Source organism: Nicotiana tabacum, unplaced genomic scaffold, assembly GCF_000715075.1.
Source record: "Nicotiana tabacum cultivar K326 unplaced genomic scaffold, ASM71507v2 Un00001, whole genome shotgun sequence".
NCBI lineage: Eukaryota > Viridiplantae > Streptophyta > Magnoliopsida > Solanales > Solanaceae > Nicotiana > Nicotiana tabacum.
In genome coordinates, this window is record NW_027438239.1 from 1,935,923 (window position 1) to 1,954,132 (window position 18,210).

The window sequence follows — 18,210 nt, forward strand, 5'->3', positions numbered from 1 at the left end:
CCATTATCTTCTGTATTTTTCCTTGTTAGTGTATAGAGACACTAGATTTTTCCTTCTATAGTTTGTGATTCACGATGTTCCGGGTTTTGGATTTGTTGTGTATTATTTAACAATTGGTTAAATTTATATTTTTATTTCAATATTCTGCAAAAATGTTAGGCTTACCTAGTTGTTGAGACTTTGTGCCGTCACGACGTCACATAGAGGGAAAATTGGGTCGTGACAGTATGTCATGTGTGCATGTCAATGCAATGTATCTTAGTGATAATACCATATGCAAACTCTTAGCGTATCAATTCACTCAGTCCTCCCCATCACTCAGTCCTCAGAGTCACTCAATCCTCCCAATCGCTCGACACTCGGCAGTTGCACTCAGTACGTACCTGTGCTCATTGAGGGTGTGTACAGACTCCGGAGAGGATCCTTCAGCCCAAGCATAATAAATCGCACAGACAACTCACGTGATATAGTATAAATATCTGGATCCGCACGGACAACGCACGTGCTATATAACGCCTATAAGGCCTGCTGCAGGCGGGCAACCCCGATCCACATAATAGTAATAATGTATATAAAGCCAACATGGCCTGCTACGGCGTACAGCCCGATCCCAAAAATATCCTCGCAGTCAGGCCCTCGGCCTCCCTCAGTCATCAATCTTTCCAGTCTCTCTCTCATGGACTGACAATGTCATGAAAATAGTCTGAAAATAATGATATGATATATCAATAAATAACAACAGAGACTGAGATATGATATGTAATGAAATGAATATGACTGAGAATGAATTTTCAATTTAAAACAAATAATTCAGAGCAATATGACCTTTGTTGGTCCCAATAATACTGGCACATAGCCTCAACATGATTTTTTTTAATATGATTCTCAGCTCAATTTCTTTAACATATAAAACTGCATGGAAAATGCCAAGATTATTTGACTACAAAATTTCACGGAACAATTACGTCACAATTTCTATGGTGCACGCCCACACGCCCGTCACCTAGCAAGTGCGTCACCTCCAAACAATTCACATAATACGTATATTCAGGGTTCCTACCCTCAACTTCAAGATTATAAGAGTTCAACTTCAAGATTATAAGAGTTACTTATGTCAAACAGGACGAATCTAAAGTCGAGCAAGCTAAACAATGCTCCAGAATTCTCATTTTGCACGTATAAACTTTTGAATTGCTCGAATCTAGCCACAATAAATTTGATTTAGTCCACACAATTATACGAATTAATTCCATATCAAAATACTAATATTTTCCCACAAAATCCGAAATTACACTCCAAAAATCGTCTCGGAATCCGACGAAACTCACAAAATCCGATAACCCATCCAATTACAAGTTCAACCATACTAATTTCACTCAATTCCGACTCCAAATCGATATTCAAAACTCAAAACTTCGTATTATGAACTTTAGTTCAACACCCCCAATTTACTCTTTAAATTCATCAACCATTTGCTAAAAATGAAGATAGATTCATGGAATATAATCACAAGGAAGTCAAGAACACTTACCCTAAGTTGCGTGGAGAATTTCCTCTCCAAAGTCGCCCAAACCGAGCTCCAAAATCCAAAAATGGTGAAAAATCACAAACCCTCAAACTTAAAGGATTCTGCCTAGCACTTTCGTAGATGCGGACAAGAGGTTGCACCTGGGACCCTCACTTCTACGGAAAACAACTCACTTCTGCGAGAATAGCTTGGCCAGCCCAGATTGTTTCTGCGATGCCTAGGACCGCACCTGCGGTCGCGCTTTTGCGCAACAGGCACCGCACCTGTAAAGACCCTCACTTCTACGTGTGTATTTTCGCTTCTGCGACCATCGCACCTGCGAGCCCATTTACGCAGGTGCGAAAACACTAGAACCAGCAGCCTTCAACAATGCAATAAGCAACAAAATTAATCCGAACCTCGTCCGAAACTCTCCCGAGCCACTCGAGACCCCGACCAATTATACCGACAAGTCCCATAACATAACACGAACCTACTCGCTGCCTTAAATCACATCAAACAACATCAAAATGACGAATCGCACCACAAATCAAAATCTATGAACTTTGAACTTTCAAATTCTATATCTTGTGTCGAAACACATCAAATCAATCCGGAATGACTTCAAATTTTGCACACAAGTCACATTTTACATTACAGACCTATTCAAATTTCTAGAATCAGATTCCGACCCCGATATCAAAAAGTCAACCCCTCGGTCAAACTCTCCAAAAATTCAACTTTCGCCATTTCAAGCCTAATTCTACTACGGACCTCCAAATAATTTTTCGGACACACTCCTAAGTCCAAAATCACCATACGGAGCTATTGGAATCATCAGAATTCAAATCCGAGGTCATTTACACATAAGCCAACAACCGGTCAACCTTTCTAACTTAAGTTTTTAATTATGAGACTAAGTGTCTCAATTCATTCCGAAATCCTTCCGGACCCGAACCAATTACCCCGGAAAGTTATACAACAATTGAAAATCATGGCATAAATCAGACTCCGGAGGGGCTCCTTTAGCCCAAGCATTATAACAAGCCAATCATGGCATAAGTCAGTCAACCATGTTGCAGCGTGCAACCCGATCCCATAAATAATAATATATATAAAGCCAATATGGCATGATGTTGTGTGCATCCCGATCCCATAATCGTCCTCATAATCAGGCTCTCGGCCTCACTCAGTCATCAATCTCTCTAGTCTCTCGGGCTCTCAGTGTCATGAAAAGAATCAGCCCAAAAATAATGATGTGATGTATCAATAAATGGTAAGAGAGACTGAGATATGATATGCATATGAATGCGTATGACTGAGTATGTAAATGTAATGTAAGCAGATAACTCAACAGCAGAAATGACCTTAGCGGGTCTCAACATAATAGGCATGTAGCCTAGACATGGTTTATAACACGGATCGCAGCTCAATAACTCTAATACGTAGAGATTTCATGGTTACATATAAGATTAGGTAATTACACAATACCACAAAAGTAATAGAGTTACAATTCACACGGTGCACGCCCACACGCCGGTCACCTAGCATGTGCGTCACCTCCAAACAATTCACATAACACATATAATCAGGGTTCATACCCTCATCTCCAAGATTAGAGATGTAACTTACCTCGAACAAGATGAATCCAATGTCGAGCAAGCTAAACAATGCTCCAAAAATTCTGTTCTACGCGTATCAACTTCTGAACAGCTCGAATCTAGCCATAATAAATTTGATTCAGTCCACACAATTATAGGAATTAATTTCATATCAAAATACTAATATTTTCCATAAAAACCAAAATTGCACTCCAAATATCGTCTGTGGGGCCCATGTCTCAGAATCCGATGAAACTCACAAAATCCGATAACCCATCCAATTACAAGTTCAACCATACTAATTTCACTCAAATCCGACTCCGAATCGATGTTCAAATCTTAAAAATTCATTTTATGAAATTGTAGAAAATTCCTCCGATATCTCTTGAAAAATCAATAATCTAACGCCGAAAACGAAGATTAATTCATGAAATATAATCACAAGGAAGTCAAGAACACTTACCCCAAGTTGTGTGGAAAAACTCCTCTCCAAAATCGCCCAAACCGAGCTCCAAGATCCAAAAATGATTAAAAATAGCGAAACCCTGAATTTATGCCTCTACCCAGTGACTTCCGCATCTGCGATCAAGAGGTCGCATCTGCGACCTTCGATTCTACAGAAAAAGGCACGCATATGCGAGCCAGGCCGCTTCTGCGATGGCCATGGTCGCATCTACGATGCTCGCTTCTGCGCAAGTGAACCGCATCTGCGGTTGCGCAGGTGCGGCCAAGCACCCACATCTGCGGTCCTCATGCCAAGCTCCCTTCACGCTTTTGCGATGGCACTGCCGCTTTTGCGGCTCCGCACCTGCGCCCAACACTCCGCAGGTGTGGTCACACCAGATACAGAAAAATTCCAGCCTTAGCCAAAACTTCCAAAATGCTTCGAACCTCGTCTGAAACTCACCCGAGCCCCTCGGGACCCTGTCCGAACATACCAACAAGTCCCATAACATATTACGGACCTACTCGAGGCCTCAAATCACACCTAACAACATCAAAATTACGAATCACACTTCAAATCAAAATCTATAAACTTTGAACTTCCAAATTCTATATCTTGTGCCAAAACACATCAAATCAATCCGGAATTACTTCAAATTTTGCACACAAGCCATAAATGACTTAATGAAGCTATTCAAATTTCCAGAATCGGATTCCGACCCCGATATCAAAAAGTCAACCCCTGGGTCAAACTTCCCCAAAAATTCAATGTTTTTCCATTTCAAGCCTAATCCCACTACGGACCTCCAAATAATTATCCGGGCACGCTCCTAAGTCCAAAATCCCACTACGAGGTCGTTAAGTCAACAGTCGGTCAACTTTTTCAAACTTAAGTTTTCAATTATAAGACTAAGTATCTCATTTCACTCTAAAATCCTTCCGGGCCCGAACCAATTACCCCGACAAGTCATACAACAACTGTAAAGCATAAAATGAGCAGTAAGTGGGGGAACGAGGCTGTAATACTCAAAACAACCGGCCGGGTCATTACAATTACTCTCATAGTGTGAAGGGACTTATATGTCCACCTTAAGATTATAAATTACAGTTCCTTTTAAGTACAAACCCATAAAGAGGCCAATTTAAGGTGCAAAGGGACTTATATGTCCACCTTAAGATTGGAAAGTTATAGTTCATTTTAAGGACAAACCCACGAAGAGGCCACCTTAAGGTGTAAAGGGACTTAAATGTCCACCTTAAGATTGGAAAATTATAGTTGCTTTTAAGGACAAACCCACGAAGAGGCCAACTTAAGGTGCAAAGGGACTTAAATGTCCACCTTAAGATTAGGAAATTATAGTTCATCTTAAGGAAAAACCCACGAAGAGGCCAACTTAAGGTGCAAAGGGACTTAAATGTCCACCTTAAGATTGAAAAAATAGAAAGCTTCAATTCGAAGACTTCGTGGACTTGACGACAATCACTTGAACATTTGGAAACTTTGAAGATATGGCGGACTTTGCAGACTTCAACTTGAAGAGTGGTGGACTTTAAAAATTCAACTTGAAAAATTAGCAAACTTGAAGACTTCAACTTGAAGATTTGGAGGGCTTAAACAATTCAACTTTAAGACCGGCGAATTTGAAGACTTTAACTTGATGGCCGACAGACTTGGAGATTTCTACTTGGAGGGATTAAATATTTCAACTCGTAGAGCGGCGAACTTGAAGAGCGGACAACATGAAGACTTCAACTTGAAGACCGACGGACATGAAGATTTCAATTTGGAGACTTCAACTTGGAGGGCTTAAATATTTCAACTTGGAGCGGCTAACTTGAAGAGCGGAGAACATGAAGACATAGTGAATCTCTAAACTTCAAATACTTGGTAGCCTCCTAAAAGACTATAGTCGTCCCATTGAAGACATGGGTTTACCATGGAGGATTGCCCCCTATAAGTCATATGAGATCCAAAGTTCAACAGAAGAATAATATTTCAGCCCGATTTTCAAGTGTTGGTTGAATGAATTACTTCTATTATAATTCATTTGGACAACGATTGGGGCAATATGTATCTTTTGAACTAATGTGGTTGAACATAGAATGAAACTCTAAGCTGCCTACGTACCTCGGTGAACAGGATCAAGTCATACCGTAGTTAAGAATAGGTGGAATTTGTTTATCACCTAACTTTTGCCTAGGTCGCCTCTTTCGAGGTTTTCAACCTAGCGGACTTTTTTTTTCTTTTTCTTTTTTTTGGCGGTACACAGTTTAGACTTATGCGGGCCAGGGGTGTAGGAACATGCAGTTTAGGCTCATGCACTAGGGGGCATTGCAACTTGAAGATTTTGCTCAAATTTAAAGAGCTTCATGACATGCAGTTTAGGCTCGTGCTTCCATGAGCATAGTAATTTAAAGATTTAGCTCAAATTTTAATAGCTTTGCAACTTGAAGTCTTTGCTCGACTTTGAAGAACTTTCGATTTGAGTCTTTGCTTGAATTTGAAGAGCTTTGCAACTTGAACACTTTGGTCGAACTTGAAGTGCATTACAATTTGAAGACTTTGCTCGAATTTGAAGAGTTTTGCAACTTTAACACTTTGCTCGAATTTGAAGAGCTTTACAATTTGAAAACTTTGCTCGAATTTAAAGAGCTTTGAAACTTGAACACTTTGCTCCAATTTGAAGAGCTTTATAATTTGAAGACTTTTCTCGAATTTGAAGAGCTTTACGTCTTAAAGATTTACTTTGACATACAGTGCAGGATCCTGTGCCAAGAAGTATTATAACTTGCAGTTTAGGCTTGTGCGTTGAGGAGCATTATAACTTGCAGTTTAGGCTCGTGCATTAAGGAGCATAGTGACATGCATAGACTCTTCAGTTTCATTTTCGAATGAAAACTTGCCCCCATCATCGCCTTCTTGTTCTTCTTCTTCTTCGTCATAAGGCTCAAAGACAGGTAGCCCTTGGTCAGTACTTATGGCTATATTTACTTCCATATTATGAGCACGAGTTGCTAGTTCTCTAAATGTTTTGGTCTTTATGCCTTGTAAGATATAGCGAAGACCCCAATGCATGCCTTGAATGCACATTTCGATACCAGAAGTTTCACTAAGGCGATCTTTGCAGTTGAGGCTTAAGCTCCTCCAGCGGTTGCTAAAGTCAATAACTAGCTCATCCTTTCATTGACGAGCGTTTGTAAGTTCGATCATGCTTACGATGCGTTTTATGCCATAGAAACGATTAAAAAACTCCTGCTCTAACTGCTCCCAACTATCGATGGATCCAGGTTCGAGATCTGTGTACTAATCAAATGCATTACCTTTGAGAGATCGAACAAACAGATTGACAAGATAATCACCGTACGTTCCAGCATTGTTGCAAGTTTCAACAAAATGTGCTACATGTTGTTTCGAATTTCCCCTGCCGTCGAATTGTTGCAACTTAGGAGGTTGATAACCAGCATGCATCTTCAAGTTATCAATTCTTTGCGTATACAACTTTGCATATGTGAGATATAATTTGGACGACGACTCAGGCTTATCTTCGATAGCCTCCCTGATGAATACCTTCAATTTTTCAACGGGAATTAGACCTTCAGCGGAGACTTGGATCTCCTTAGTTGTCGTTGCTTGCTTTTTGGAGGAGTCCCATTTCTCTTGTAACCTTTGAAGATTTAAAGGTATTTGTATGGATTCTCCTTCTACTATGCTATCCAACTTATTTGTTAACTTGGAAAGTTTAGCATCTTGATCTTGCACGCGCTTTGATAAGCCTTCAACTGCTTTCATCAAATTTTCAAGTTGTTCTTCTACGGTAGAAGTTTCAATAACCATTGCTTGCATGATCGTCGTATAGGATGAAGAATGATATAGATTATTATTGGGATAAAACTCATAGGTTGCATTATTGGAGACTAGAGTAGATCCAGCGCTCAAGTCATCATCATTGGTTTGTATGAAAGGTTTCTTCGAATTAGATAAGCTAAGTTGGGCAAGAACGTTTTTTATCCTTTTGGAAACGTCGTTCCCTTTTTGGGTCGTACTTGTAGAGGATCTTGATCCTTTTGAGGATGAAGGTCCAAAAATAAGGGTTGATGCGGATGACACTTAGAGTGCTTGTTGTTCTAAAGAGCTTACTTTGCTCCTTGTAACTGGCCCAAAGCTTTCAAAGGTAACATTGAGGATGCTTTTCACATCAACATAGAACTTGGAATTAGCAGCCTGAGTGGAAGTTGGTCGGGAGTTGATTTTCTTTGAAGCCATTTTGATGTTCTTGAACTTTGGTGATTGAAAAGTTGAGATGAGAGGTAGAGATTGTCCCACTGGGCGTGCCAAAATTTGTAGACGATAAATTTACGTCAAGAAAATAAAATCAAGACCGAAAAATATTGCAACAATCGTAATATTTTATTTCAAATATTTGAGTATTACAATCTCTATGGTTCCTCTGATTCTACTTTTCCAATATAAATTCAAGGGACTTTGAGCTTGATCTTGATTTGTTCTTTGTTCTTGAGCTTGAACTTGATTTGTTCTTCGTTCTTGAGCTTGGACTTGATTGCTTAAAGCTTGAAACTTGTGGAGGAATTTGCAGCGTTTGATCCACGAGCTTTTTCTTGCTTCTTGTTATCACTTCTGGTGTCTTTTCTGAGTTATGAAGACCCCTATTTATAGTTGTGGGAGGAAAGAGTTATGATAAGAACAAACTCTTTCCGACCAATCAAATTGAAGTATGACATGCATTTGATTGGCCAGAACATGTCACTTGCACACGTGGCGCGATTTCATTAGCCTTTTAATGTGACTAAGGCATGCTTTGTCATTTTAACACGTGGCATGATCTTATTGGCTCTTCCGCTTGACTTGGCATGCCACGTCATATGGTACCAAACTAGGCCTCTAGGAAAATGACATCTTGGGCTTAATGAAGAGAGGTCATCACTTTAGCCCAATTAAATGGGCTAACCCAATTGATTAAGACTTATATATTTAATCCATATATATTGGACTTGAGTAATTAATCCAATTATATTAGTCCATAATATTTATTTGAACTAATATATTTAATATATAGTCCAAATTATTTTATTGGATTTAAATCCAATAAAATTTAAATGCTTACAGTTACTCAACTATCCCAAATTATCTCCTAAAGTCATTTTTCTTTTCTTTTTAATAACAAAGTCACTTAACTATGCCTATACAACTCAGAAGGTCACTCAACTAGATTTTTCAAATTTTGGATTGCCAAATACCTATTTTACCATCTAAATTATAAACATTTATCTTCTTTTTATTTATTTTTAACTTTTTAATATTATTATTTTTTCCTTTTTAATTTATATTATGGACTTACCTATATAATAAATAAATTTTATTTATAAATTAAAAAAAATAAAAAGTATTTAAGCATATATAATGCTGGAATAACAAAATAATGAACATAGTAAAATAATTAATTAGAATAATTTGTTCGTAATAATTTTAGTATTAACAAAAATAAAATTATTTACACAATTGAGAATGAAAGAAAATAATGGTTGCAAAATATATATTTCCATGCACCTAATGTAATAATTATATAAAATGGAATTTTAATAATATACTATATATAATCTTGAAAATTATGCTCAATTATATTATTATTCTGTTATTATATGAGTTGAAAACTAATTTTTTATTTTATAAATAAAATATATTTATTCTATAGGTAAGTCCACAATGTAGATTAAAAAGAGAAAAAATTATAATATTTAAAAAGTTAAAATTTTTTGATAATTTAGAGGGTAATATAGGTATTTGACAATCAAAAATTTAGAAAATCTAGTTGAGTGACCTAACGAAGCTATTCAAATTTCCAGAATCAAATTCCGACCCCAATATCAAAAGGTCAACCCCCCCAGTCAAACTTCCCCATAAATTCATTTTTTTGCCATTTCAAGCCTAATTCCACTACAGACCTCCAAATAATTTTTCGGACACACTCCTAAGTCCAAAGTCACCATACGGAGATATTGGAATTATCAGAATTCAAATATAAGGTCGTTTACACAATCAACATCTGGTCAACGTTTTCCAACTTAAGTTTTCAATTATGAGACTAAGTGTCTCATTTCACTCCGAAATACTTCCGGACCCGAACCAATTACCCCGGTAAGTCATACAACAACTGTAAAGCATAAATTGAGCAGTAAGTGGGGGAACGAGGCCGTAATACTCAAAACGACCGGCCGGGTCGTTATAATTACTCTCACGGTGTGAAGGGATTTATATGTCCACCTTAAGATTGGAAAGTTATAGTTCATTTTAAGGACAAACCCACGAAGAGGACACCTTAAGGTGTAAAGGGACTTAAATGTCCAACTTAAGATTGGAAAATTATAGTTACTTTTAAGGACAAACCCACGAAGAGGCCAACTTAAGGTGCAAAAGGACTTAAATGTCCACCTTAAGATTGGGAAATTATAGTTCGTCTTAAGGACAAACCCACGAAGATGCCAACTTTAGGTGCAAAGGGACTTAAATGTCCACCTTAAGATTGAAAAAATAGAAAGCTTCAATTCGATGACTTCATGGACTTGACGACAATCACTTGAATATTTGGAAACTTTGAAGATATGTCGGACATTGCAGACTTCAACTTGAAGAGTGGTGGACTTTAAAAATTCAACTTGAAAAATTAGCAGACTTGAAGATTTGGAGGGCTAAAACAATTCAACTTTAACAACAACAATAACCCAGTATAATCCCACTAGTGAGGTCTGGGGAGGGTAGTGTGTACGCAGACCTTACCCCTACCTTGGGGTAGAAAGGCTGTTTCCAAATGACCCTCGGCATCCTTCCCTCCAAGAACTCCACACCTTGCTCTTGGGGTAACTCGAACTCACAACCTCTTGGTTGGAAGTGGAGGGTACTTACCATCAGAGCAACCCACCTTGTCATAAAAATAATTCAACTTTAAGACCGGCGAAATTGAAGACTTCAACTTGAAGACCGACAGACTTGGAAACTTCAAGTTAGAGACTTGGAGGGCTTAAATATTTCAACTCGAAGAGCGGCGAACTTGAAGAGCGGAGAACATGAAGACTTCAACTTGAAGACCGACGAACTTGAAGATTTCAATTTGGAGACTTCAACTTGGAGGGCTTAAATATTTCAACTTGGAGCGGCTAACTTGAAGAGCGGAGAACATGAAGACATAGTGAATCTATGAACTTCAAATACTTGGTAGCCTCCTAAAAGACTATAGTCATCCCATTGAATACACAGGTTTACCATGGAGGATTTCCCCCTATACGTTATATGAGATCCAAAGTTCAACAGAAGAATAATATTTCAGCCCGATTTTCAAGTGTTAGTTGAATGAATTACTTCCACTATAATTCATTTGGAAAACGATTGGGGAAATATGTATCTTTTGAACTAATGCAACTGAACTTGTAATAAAATTTTAAGCTGCCTACGTACCTCGGTGAAGAGGATCAAGTCATACCGTAGTTAAGAATGGGTGGATTTTTTTTATGATCTAACTTTTGCCTAGGCCGCCTCTTTCGAGCTTTTTAACCTAGCGGACATTTTTTTTTCTTTCCTCCTTTTTTTATTTTTTGGGCCATACACAGTTTAGACTTATGCGGGCCAGGAGTGTAGGAACATGCAGTTTAGGCTCATGCGTCAAGGAGCGTTGCAACTTGAATATTTTGCTTAAATTTGAAGAGTTTCATGACATGCAGTTTAGGCTCGTGCGTCCAGGAGCATAGTAATTTGAGGATTTAGCTCAAATTTTAATAGCTTTGCAACTTGAAGTCTTTGCTCGACTTTGAAAAGCTTTCGATTTGGGTCTTTGCTTGAATTTGAAGAGCTTTGCAACTTGAACACTTTGGTCGAATTTGAAGTGCTTTAAAATTTGAAGATTTTGATCGAATTTGAAGAGTTTTGCAACTTGAACACTTTGCTCGAATTTGAAGAGCTTTACAATTTAAAAACTTTGCTCCAATTTGAAGAGCTTTGCAACTTGAACACTTTGCTCGAATTTGAAGAGCTTTAAAATTTGAAGACTTTGCTCGAATTTGAAGAGCTTTATGTCTTAAAGATTTAGTTCAAATTTAGGGAGATTCATGACATACAATGTAGGATCCTGTGCCAAGATGTATTATAACTTGCAGTTTAGGCGCGTGCGTTGAGGAGCATTATAACTTGCAGTTTAGGCTCGTGCATTAAGGATCATAGTGTGCATAGACTCTTCAGTTTCATTTTCGAATGAAAACTTGCCCCCATCCTCGCCTTCTTGTCCTTCTTCTTCGTCGTAAGGCTCAAAGATAGGTAGCCCTTGGTCGGTACTTATGGCCATATTTAGTTCCTTATCATGAGCACGAGTTGCTAGTTCTTCAAATGTTTTGAACTTTATGACTTGTAAAATATAGCGAAGACCCCAATGCATGCCTTGAATGCACATTTTGATACCAGAAGTTTCACTAAGGCGATTTTTGCATTTGAGGCTTAAGCTCCTCCAGCGGTTGGTGAAGTCAATAACTAGCTCATCCTTTCGTTGACGAGCATTTGTAAGTTCGATCATGATTACGATGAGTCTTGTGCTATAGTAACGATTAAGAAACTCCTGCTCTAACTGCTCCCAACTATCGATGGATCCAGGTTCGAGATCTGTGTACCAATTAAATGCATTACCTTTGAGAGATTGAACAAACTGTTTGACAAGATAATCACCGTACGTTCCAGCATTATTGCATGTTTCAACAACATGCGCTACATGTTCTTTCGGATTTCCCCTGCCGTCGAATTGTTGCAACTTAGGAGGTTGATAACCAGCATGCATCTTCAAGTTATCAATTCTTTGCGTATATGACTTTGCATATGTGAAAGATAATTTGGACGAAGACTCAGGCTTATCTTTGATAGCCTCTCTGATGAAGTCCTTCAATTTCTTAACGGGAATTAGACCTTCACCGGTGACTTGGATCTCTTTAGTTGTCGTTGCTTTCTTTTTGGAGGAGTCCCATTTCTCTTGTAACCTTTGAAGATTTAAAGGTGTTCGTATGGATTCTACTTCTACTATGCTATCCAACTTATTTGTTAACTTGTAAAGTTTAGCATCTTGATCTTGCACGCGCTTTGACAAGCCTTCAACTGCTTTCATCAAATTTTCAAGTTGTTCTTCTACGGTAGAAGTTTCAATAGCCATTGCTTGCATGATCGTCGTATAGGATGAAGAATGATATAGATCATTATTGGGATAAAACTCAGAGGTCGCATTATTGGAGACTAGAGTAGATCCAGCGCTCAAGTCATCATCATCAGTTTGTATGAAAGGTTTCTTCGAATTAGATAAGCTAAGTTGGGCAAGAACGTTTTTTATCCTTTTGGAAATGTCGTTCCCTTTTTGGGTCGTACTTGTAGACGATCTTGATCCTTTTGAGGATGAAGGTCCGAAAATAAGGGTTGATGCGGATGACACTTGGAGTGCTTGTTGTTCTAAAGATCTTACTTTGCTCCTTGTAACTGGCCCAAAGCTTCCAAAGGTAACATTGAGGATGCTTTTCACATCAGCATAGAACTTGGAATTAGCAGCCTGAGTGGAAGTTGGTCGGGAGTTGATTTTCTTTGAAGCCATTTTGATGTTCTTGAACTTTGGTGATTGAAAAGTTAAGATGAGAGGTAGAGATTGTCCCACTGGGCGTGCCAGAATTTGTAGGCAATAAATTGCGTCGAAAAAATAAAATCAAGACCGAAAAATATTGCAACAATCGTAGTATTTTATTTCAAATATTTGAGTGTTACAATCTCTATGGTTCCTCTGATTCTACTTTTCCAATATAAATTTAAGGGCCTTTGAGTTTGATATTGAATTGTTCTTTGTTCTTGAGTTTGAACTTGATTTGTTCTTCGTTCTTGAGCTTGAACTTGGACTTGATTGCTTGAAGCTTGAAACTTGTGGAGGAATTTGCAGCGTTTGATCCACGAGCTCTTTCTTGCTTCTTGTTATCACTTCTGGTCTCTTTTCTGAGTTATGATGACCCCTATTTATAGTTGTGGGAGGGAATAGTTATGATAAGAACAAACTCTTTCCGACCAATCAAATTGAAGTGTGACAATGCCGCATTTGATTGGCTAGAAAATGTCACTTGCACACATGGCGTGATTTCATTAGCCTTTTAATGTGAGTTGGCATGCTTTGTCATTTTGACTTGTGGCATGATCTTATTGGCTCTTCCGCTTGACTTGGCGTGCCATGTCATATGGCACCAAACTGGGCCTCTAGGAAGATGACATCTTGGGCTTAATGAAGTTGGCTCATCACTTTAGCCCAATTAAATGGGCTAGCCCAATGGATTAAGACTTATTTATTTAATTCATATATATTGGACTTGAGTAATTAATCCAATTATATTAGCCTATAATATTTATTTGAATTAATATATTTAATATATAGTCCAAATTATTTTATTGGATTTAAATCAAATAAAATGTAAATGCTTACAGTCACTCAACTATCCCAAATTATCTCCTAAAGTCATTTTTCTTTCTGTTTTTATAACAAAGTCACTTAACTATGCCTACCACACAGAAGGTCACTAAACTAGATTTTCCAAAATTTTGGATTGCCAAATACCTATTTTACCCTCTAAATTATAAATATTTATCTTCTTTTTATTTATTTTTAAATTTTTAATATTATTATTTTTTCCTTTTTAATTTATATTATGGACTTACCTATATAATAAATAAATTTTATTTATAAATTAAAAAAATAAAAAGTATGTAAGCATATAAAATACTGGAATAACAAAATAATGAACATAGTAAAAAAATTAATTAGAATAATTTGTTCGTAATAATTTTAGTATTAACAAAAACAATTATTTACACAATTGAGAATGTAAGAAATTAATGGTTGCAAAATACATATTCCATGCACGTAATATAATAATTATTTAAAACGGAATTTTAATAATACACATTATTATTATTATTATTGAAAATTATGCTCAATTATATTATTATTCCGTTATTATATGAGCTGAAAACTAATTTATTATTTTCTATTTTATAAATAAAATATATTTATTCTATAGGTAAGTCCACAATGTAGATTAAAAAGAGAAAAAAATTATAAAATTTAAAAAGTTAAATTATTTTTAATAATTTAGAGGGTAAAATAGGCATTTGACAATCAAAAATTTGGAAAATCTAGTTGAGTGACCTTCTGAGTGTTATATGCATAGTTAAGTGACTTTGTTGTTACAAACGAATGAAAAGTGACTTTAGCAGATAATTTGGGATAGTTGATTGACCATTTGAATAATGGACTTGTATAATACATTGTAATCCATATGTTACTATTGGTTCATTTTGCATTGTTATTTGCTTTAAATCTAAGCCCTTGTTATATTTTCCATGGAAACAAGGCCGTTTTAGGTCTAACTCTCCTCCATGTGCCCCCTCCCCCCTCTGTAATGACCCAACCGGTCCCCAAAAAGAAGAGTTCTAACCCTTTACTTGGGGCTAGCCTAAAATATATAACTTTATATCTGATATATAGAGGGACGTTTCTTCAAATTTAATGTTGCTTTTCAATTTGATAGGGGTATAAATCTTACATTGCCAACTTATTAAGATGACATATAGCTTTCAATGATTCTAATAAGAATATTACAAAAACGGAGATAGATAATTCTAAGAAACTAATAAAATAATTAGATAAGCATAACCTGCATGTTCTTTCCAATTTTCCCCGCAAGTAGGCATTTGCCATATTAATTGGTATCTTTACACAAATAGTCGTTAGATTTACTGTTTATTTTTTCTAGTTGGTATACATAGATTATATATAGATTATACATGATTCGACACATATTATACAAGGATTATACATGTAATATACTTTAGTCAGCTATTTTTAGTTTAAGTAATTGCGGGTGAGAGACTATTTAGGTTAATTCTTCTTTACCAAAAAAAGTATTCCAGCATCAGTTAAAAATAATTTAGTTACAAACTTATATTCTGTAAGGCCCTAGAAATCTGACTGATAACGAAATTGTTTATAGGACTTATTATTGTGACATGGATATATCAAGAAACCACAAATAGTATAATTTCAAAGGTTGTTAAGGTTTTTTTAATGTAGTACTTGCCAATAGAAAAGAAAGCTATTTTTTTAAAATGCAGTCATCCACACCGAACACTTGCTTTTGGTAAAAAGGGAATATATGAAAATATATTGGTTATTTTTATAGTATTCGCAGGTTTAAACAACAAAATATTTAAGTTCTATTTACATTTTGTATCATCTCAATTTTATTTGATAATATTGGTATTGGAGTTACCTTACACGCATGTGATCGACTATTCCAATTTTTGGACTGTATGAATATACTGTTTATTTAAGTGTGAATATTGACATGATTTTGTATTTTCTTATCAATACGTGTTTGAAGCATCTAAATCTTAAAAATCATAATAAGCTTTTAGTGATCACGGTGGATCTGGGTCCTATATTAGAGTCAATAGATAATTAAACAGACTATAATGTATTTAGTAGAATGGGAAAAGAAAGGAAAGAAATTTACCCACCGAGTTTTGAACGTTACTGGTTTTACGAGGATTCCTCCATTATCAAAAAAAGATAAAAGAAGACGAAATATAGTACTTGCTTCCCTGAAACTATATTTCTAATTATGCCTATATGTAAGAGGAAAAAGCTTGATTATATATCCATATATTGGTGCTTGTACCAAATTGCATCCATTTATATGGTTAAGTAATAAATTGAGGTGATTATATATATATATATATATATATATATATATATATATTAATTAACTATGTTTACATGATTAAATTGTATGTAAATGATAACTGCCATGTAACCTTCAGTGATTTGATGTAAACATTGAAACATGTCATAATCTTGCGAGATAGCTGGAATATTATCAAAAGTAGGAAAATAACAAAAAAAGAATGTAAAGAAAAGCAATGGTAAATTGAACTAGGAATATTGAAACATGTCCTAATCTTCCGCGACAACTCGAATATTACCAAAAATTAAAAATACCTAAAAAGAGAATATAAATAAAAATATGTCATAATCTTTAGCGACAACTCGAAAATTAGCGAAAATTCGAAATTAAAAAAGGTAATATAAATAAAAATAATGGTAAACTAAACTAGGTTACTTATTCATCCATTTCCAAATTAAGAGATGTTATTAAGAGAGTATCAAATATTAATAATCTTATGTAGCAAATCATCACAGGTCTGGGCCTAGGCTGAAAATTGACTTGACCATTATAATATTGTAGAGGTAAATTTTGAAAATCTTTTGAAAAATGGAGAGTACAGTCACCACTATGATTAAGTATCTAAATTTACTTGCTTCATAACATGTGAACACTACAAAAATAAACTGGATTCATCTATATAAACTACCAACACTGAAAAACAAAAGATATTGGAAAAACTCCATAAATACTAGGCTTCTACATTACAAAGTTCATATCACATAGTAACTCTTAGTAATAAATACTAGTTATATCATAATTATCTTTGAGAATGAGTACTAGACTGATTAAGGGTCGCAAAAGTATTTGTCTCGCGAAGATAGAAAATAAGAATAATCGACAAGTGTCTTTCTCAAAACGCCGAAATGGTATCTTCAAGAAAGCAAACGAGTTTGCCGTTATGACGGGTGTTGAAGTTGGCATCATCGTGTTTCCACCTGGTAATTACAAGCCTAGATACATTTTTTGGTCATCTATATATACATGATATACCATCAACAAATATAACTTTTTAAGCATAACTGTGCATTAAACATGCAAATCCAAGATCTTGAACATAATAATTAATCTCATGTAACTTTAAAGCATCATAAAAAAATACCTGGCATGGGAGATGTTATAATGGTAGATTAACTGATTTCTCTCCTTTTGCCCTATTTTATATTACTGATTTTCTCTCCTCTTTCTCTATAGATAACAAGCCTTACTCTTTTGGTCATCCAAATGTAAATGAAACCATCAACAAATATGTTTGCGAAGAAAGGCCTCCATCACCATCGTCATCAGGCATTGATGACAAGTATGTCCAGATGTTCCGAAAAGCCAATTCTATAACACTTATCACACAACTTAATACTCTGCAAGATCAGTTGGATTTTGCGTTCAACTTGAAAAGCAAACTCAAGGAAAAGAATAAGAATTTGGAGAGCCAACAAGAGTGGTTCAGGGGTCCTATAGAAAAGTTGAACAATACGGAGGCTTCAATGTTGAAAGAGGGATTGGAAGATTTGCTCTTGAAGTTGAAGAACTATGGCACTGAGCGTGGTTATGGTTACGAAAATGGAAAGTGGAAGGCTGAATAAAAGCTACTGCTAGTTTTTTTAAATAATAGTTTGTGTTATTTATTTTTAAAGGTGCACAAGCATAAAAGTTATCGTCGTGTGACTAGGATGTCACAGGTATAAACTACAGAAATAACATTTTGCAGAAATGCAAAGTAAAGCTATCTACAACAGACCAACATGGTCATGGTTTGCCTCTTCCCCGGCCGTATCCTGCACATAGCAGGAGTTTAGTGTAGGGGTTGTTCTAGTTAATCATTTTTTTTGGGATTGAGGTATTATGTGCTGTTTTAGTGAAATCTAC

At 36.0% G+C, this 18,210-nt stretch overlaps 1 protein-coding gene across 1 annotated transcript; it reads left to right on the plus strand.

Moving 5' to 3' along the window:
- The first annotated feature begins 17,245 nt into the window (after positions 1–17,245).
- On the plus strand, positions 17,246–17,927 carry LOC107770312 (agamous-like MADS-box protein AGL61). Its single transcript, XM_016589603.1, has 2 exons — positions 17,246–17,285; positions 17,539–17,927. Exons 1-2 carry the CDS (start codon positions 17,246–17,248, stop codon positions 17,925–17,927), a joined length of 429 nt encoding a protein of 142 aa, XP_016445089.1.
- The last annotated feature ends 283 nt before the right edge of the window (positions 17,928–18,210 follow it).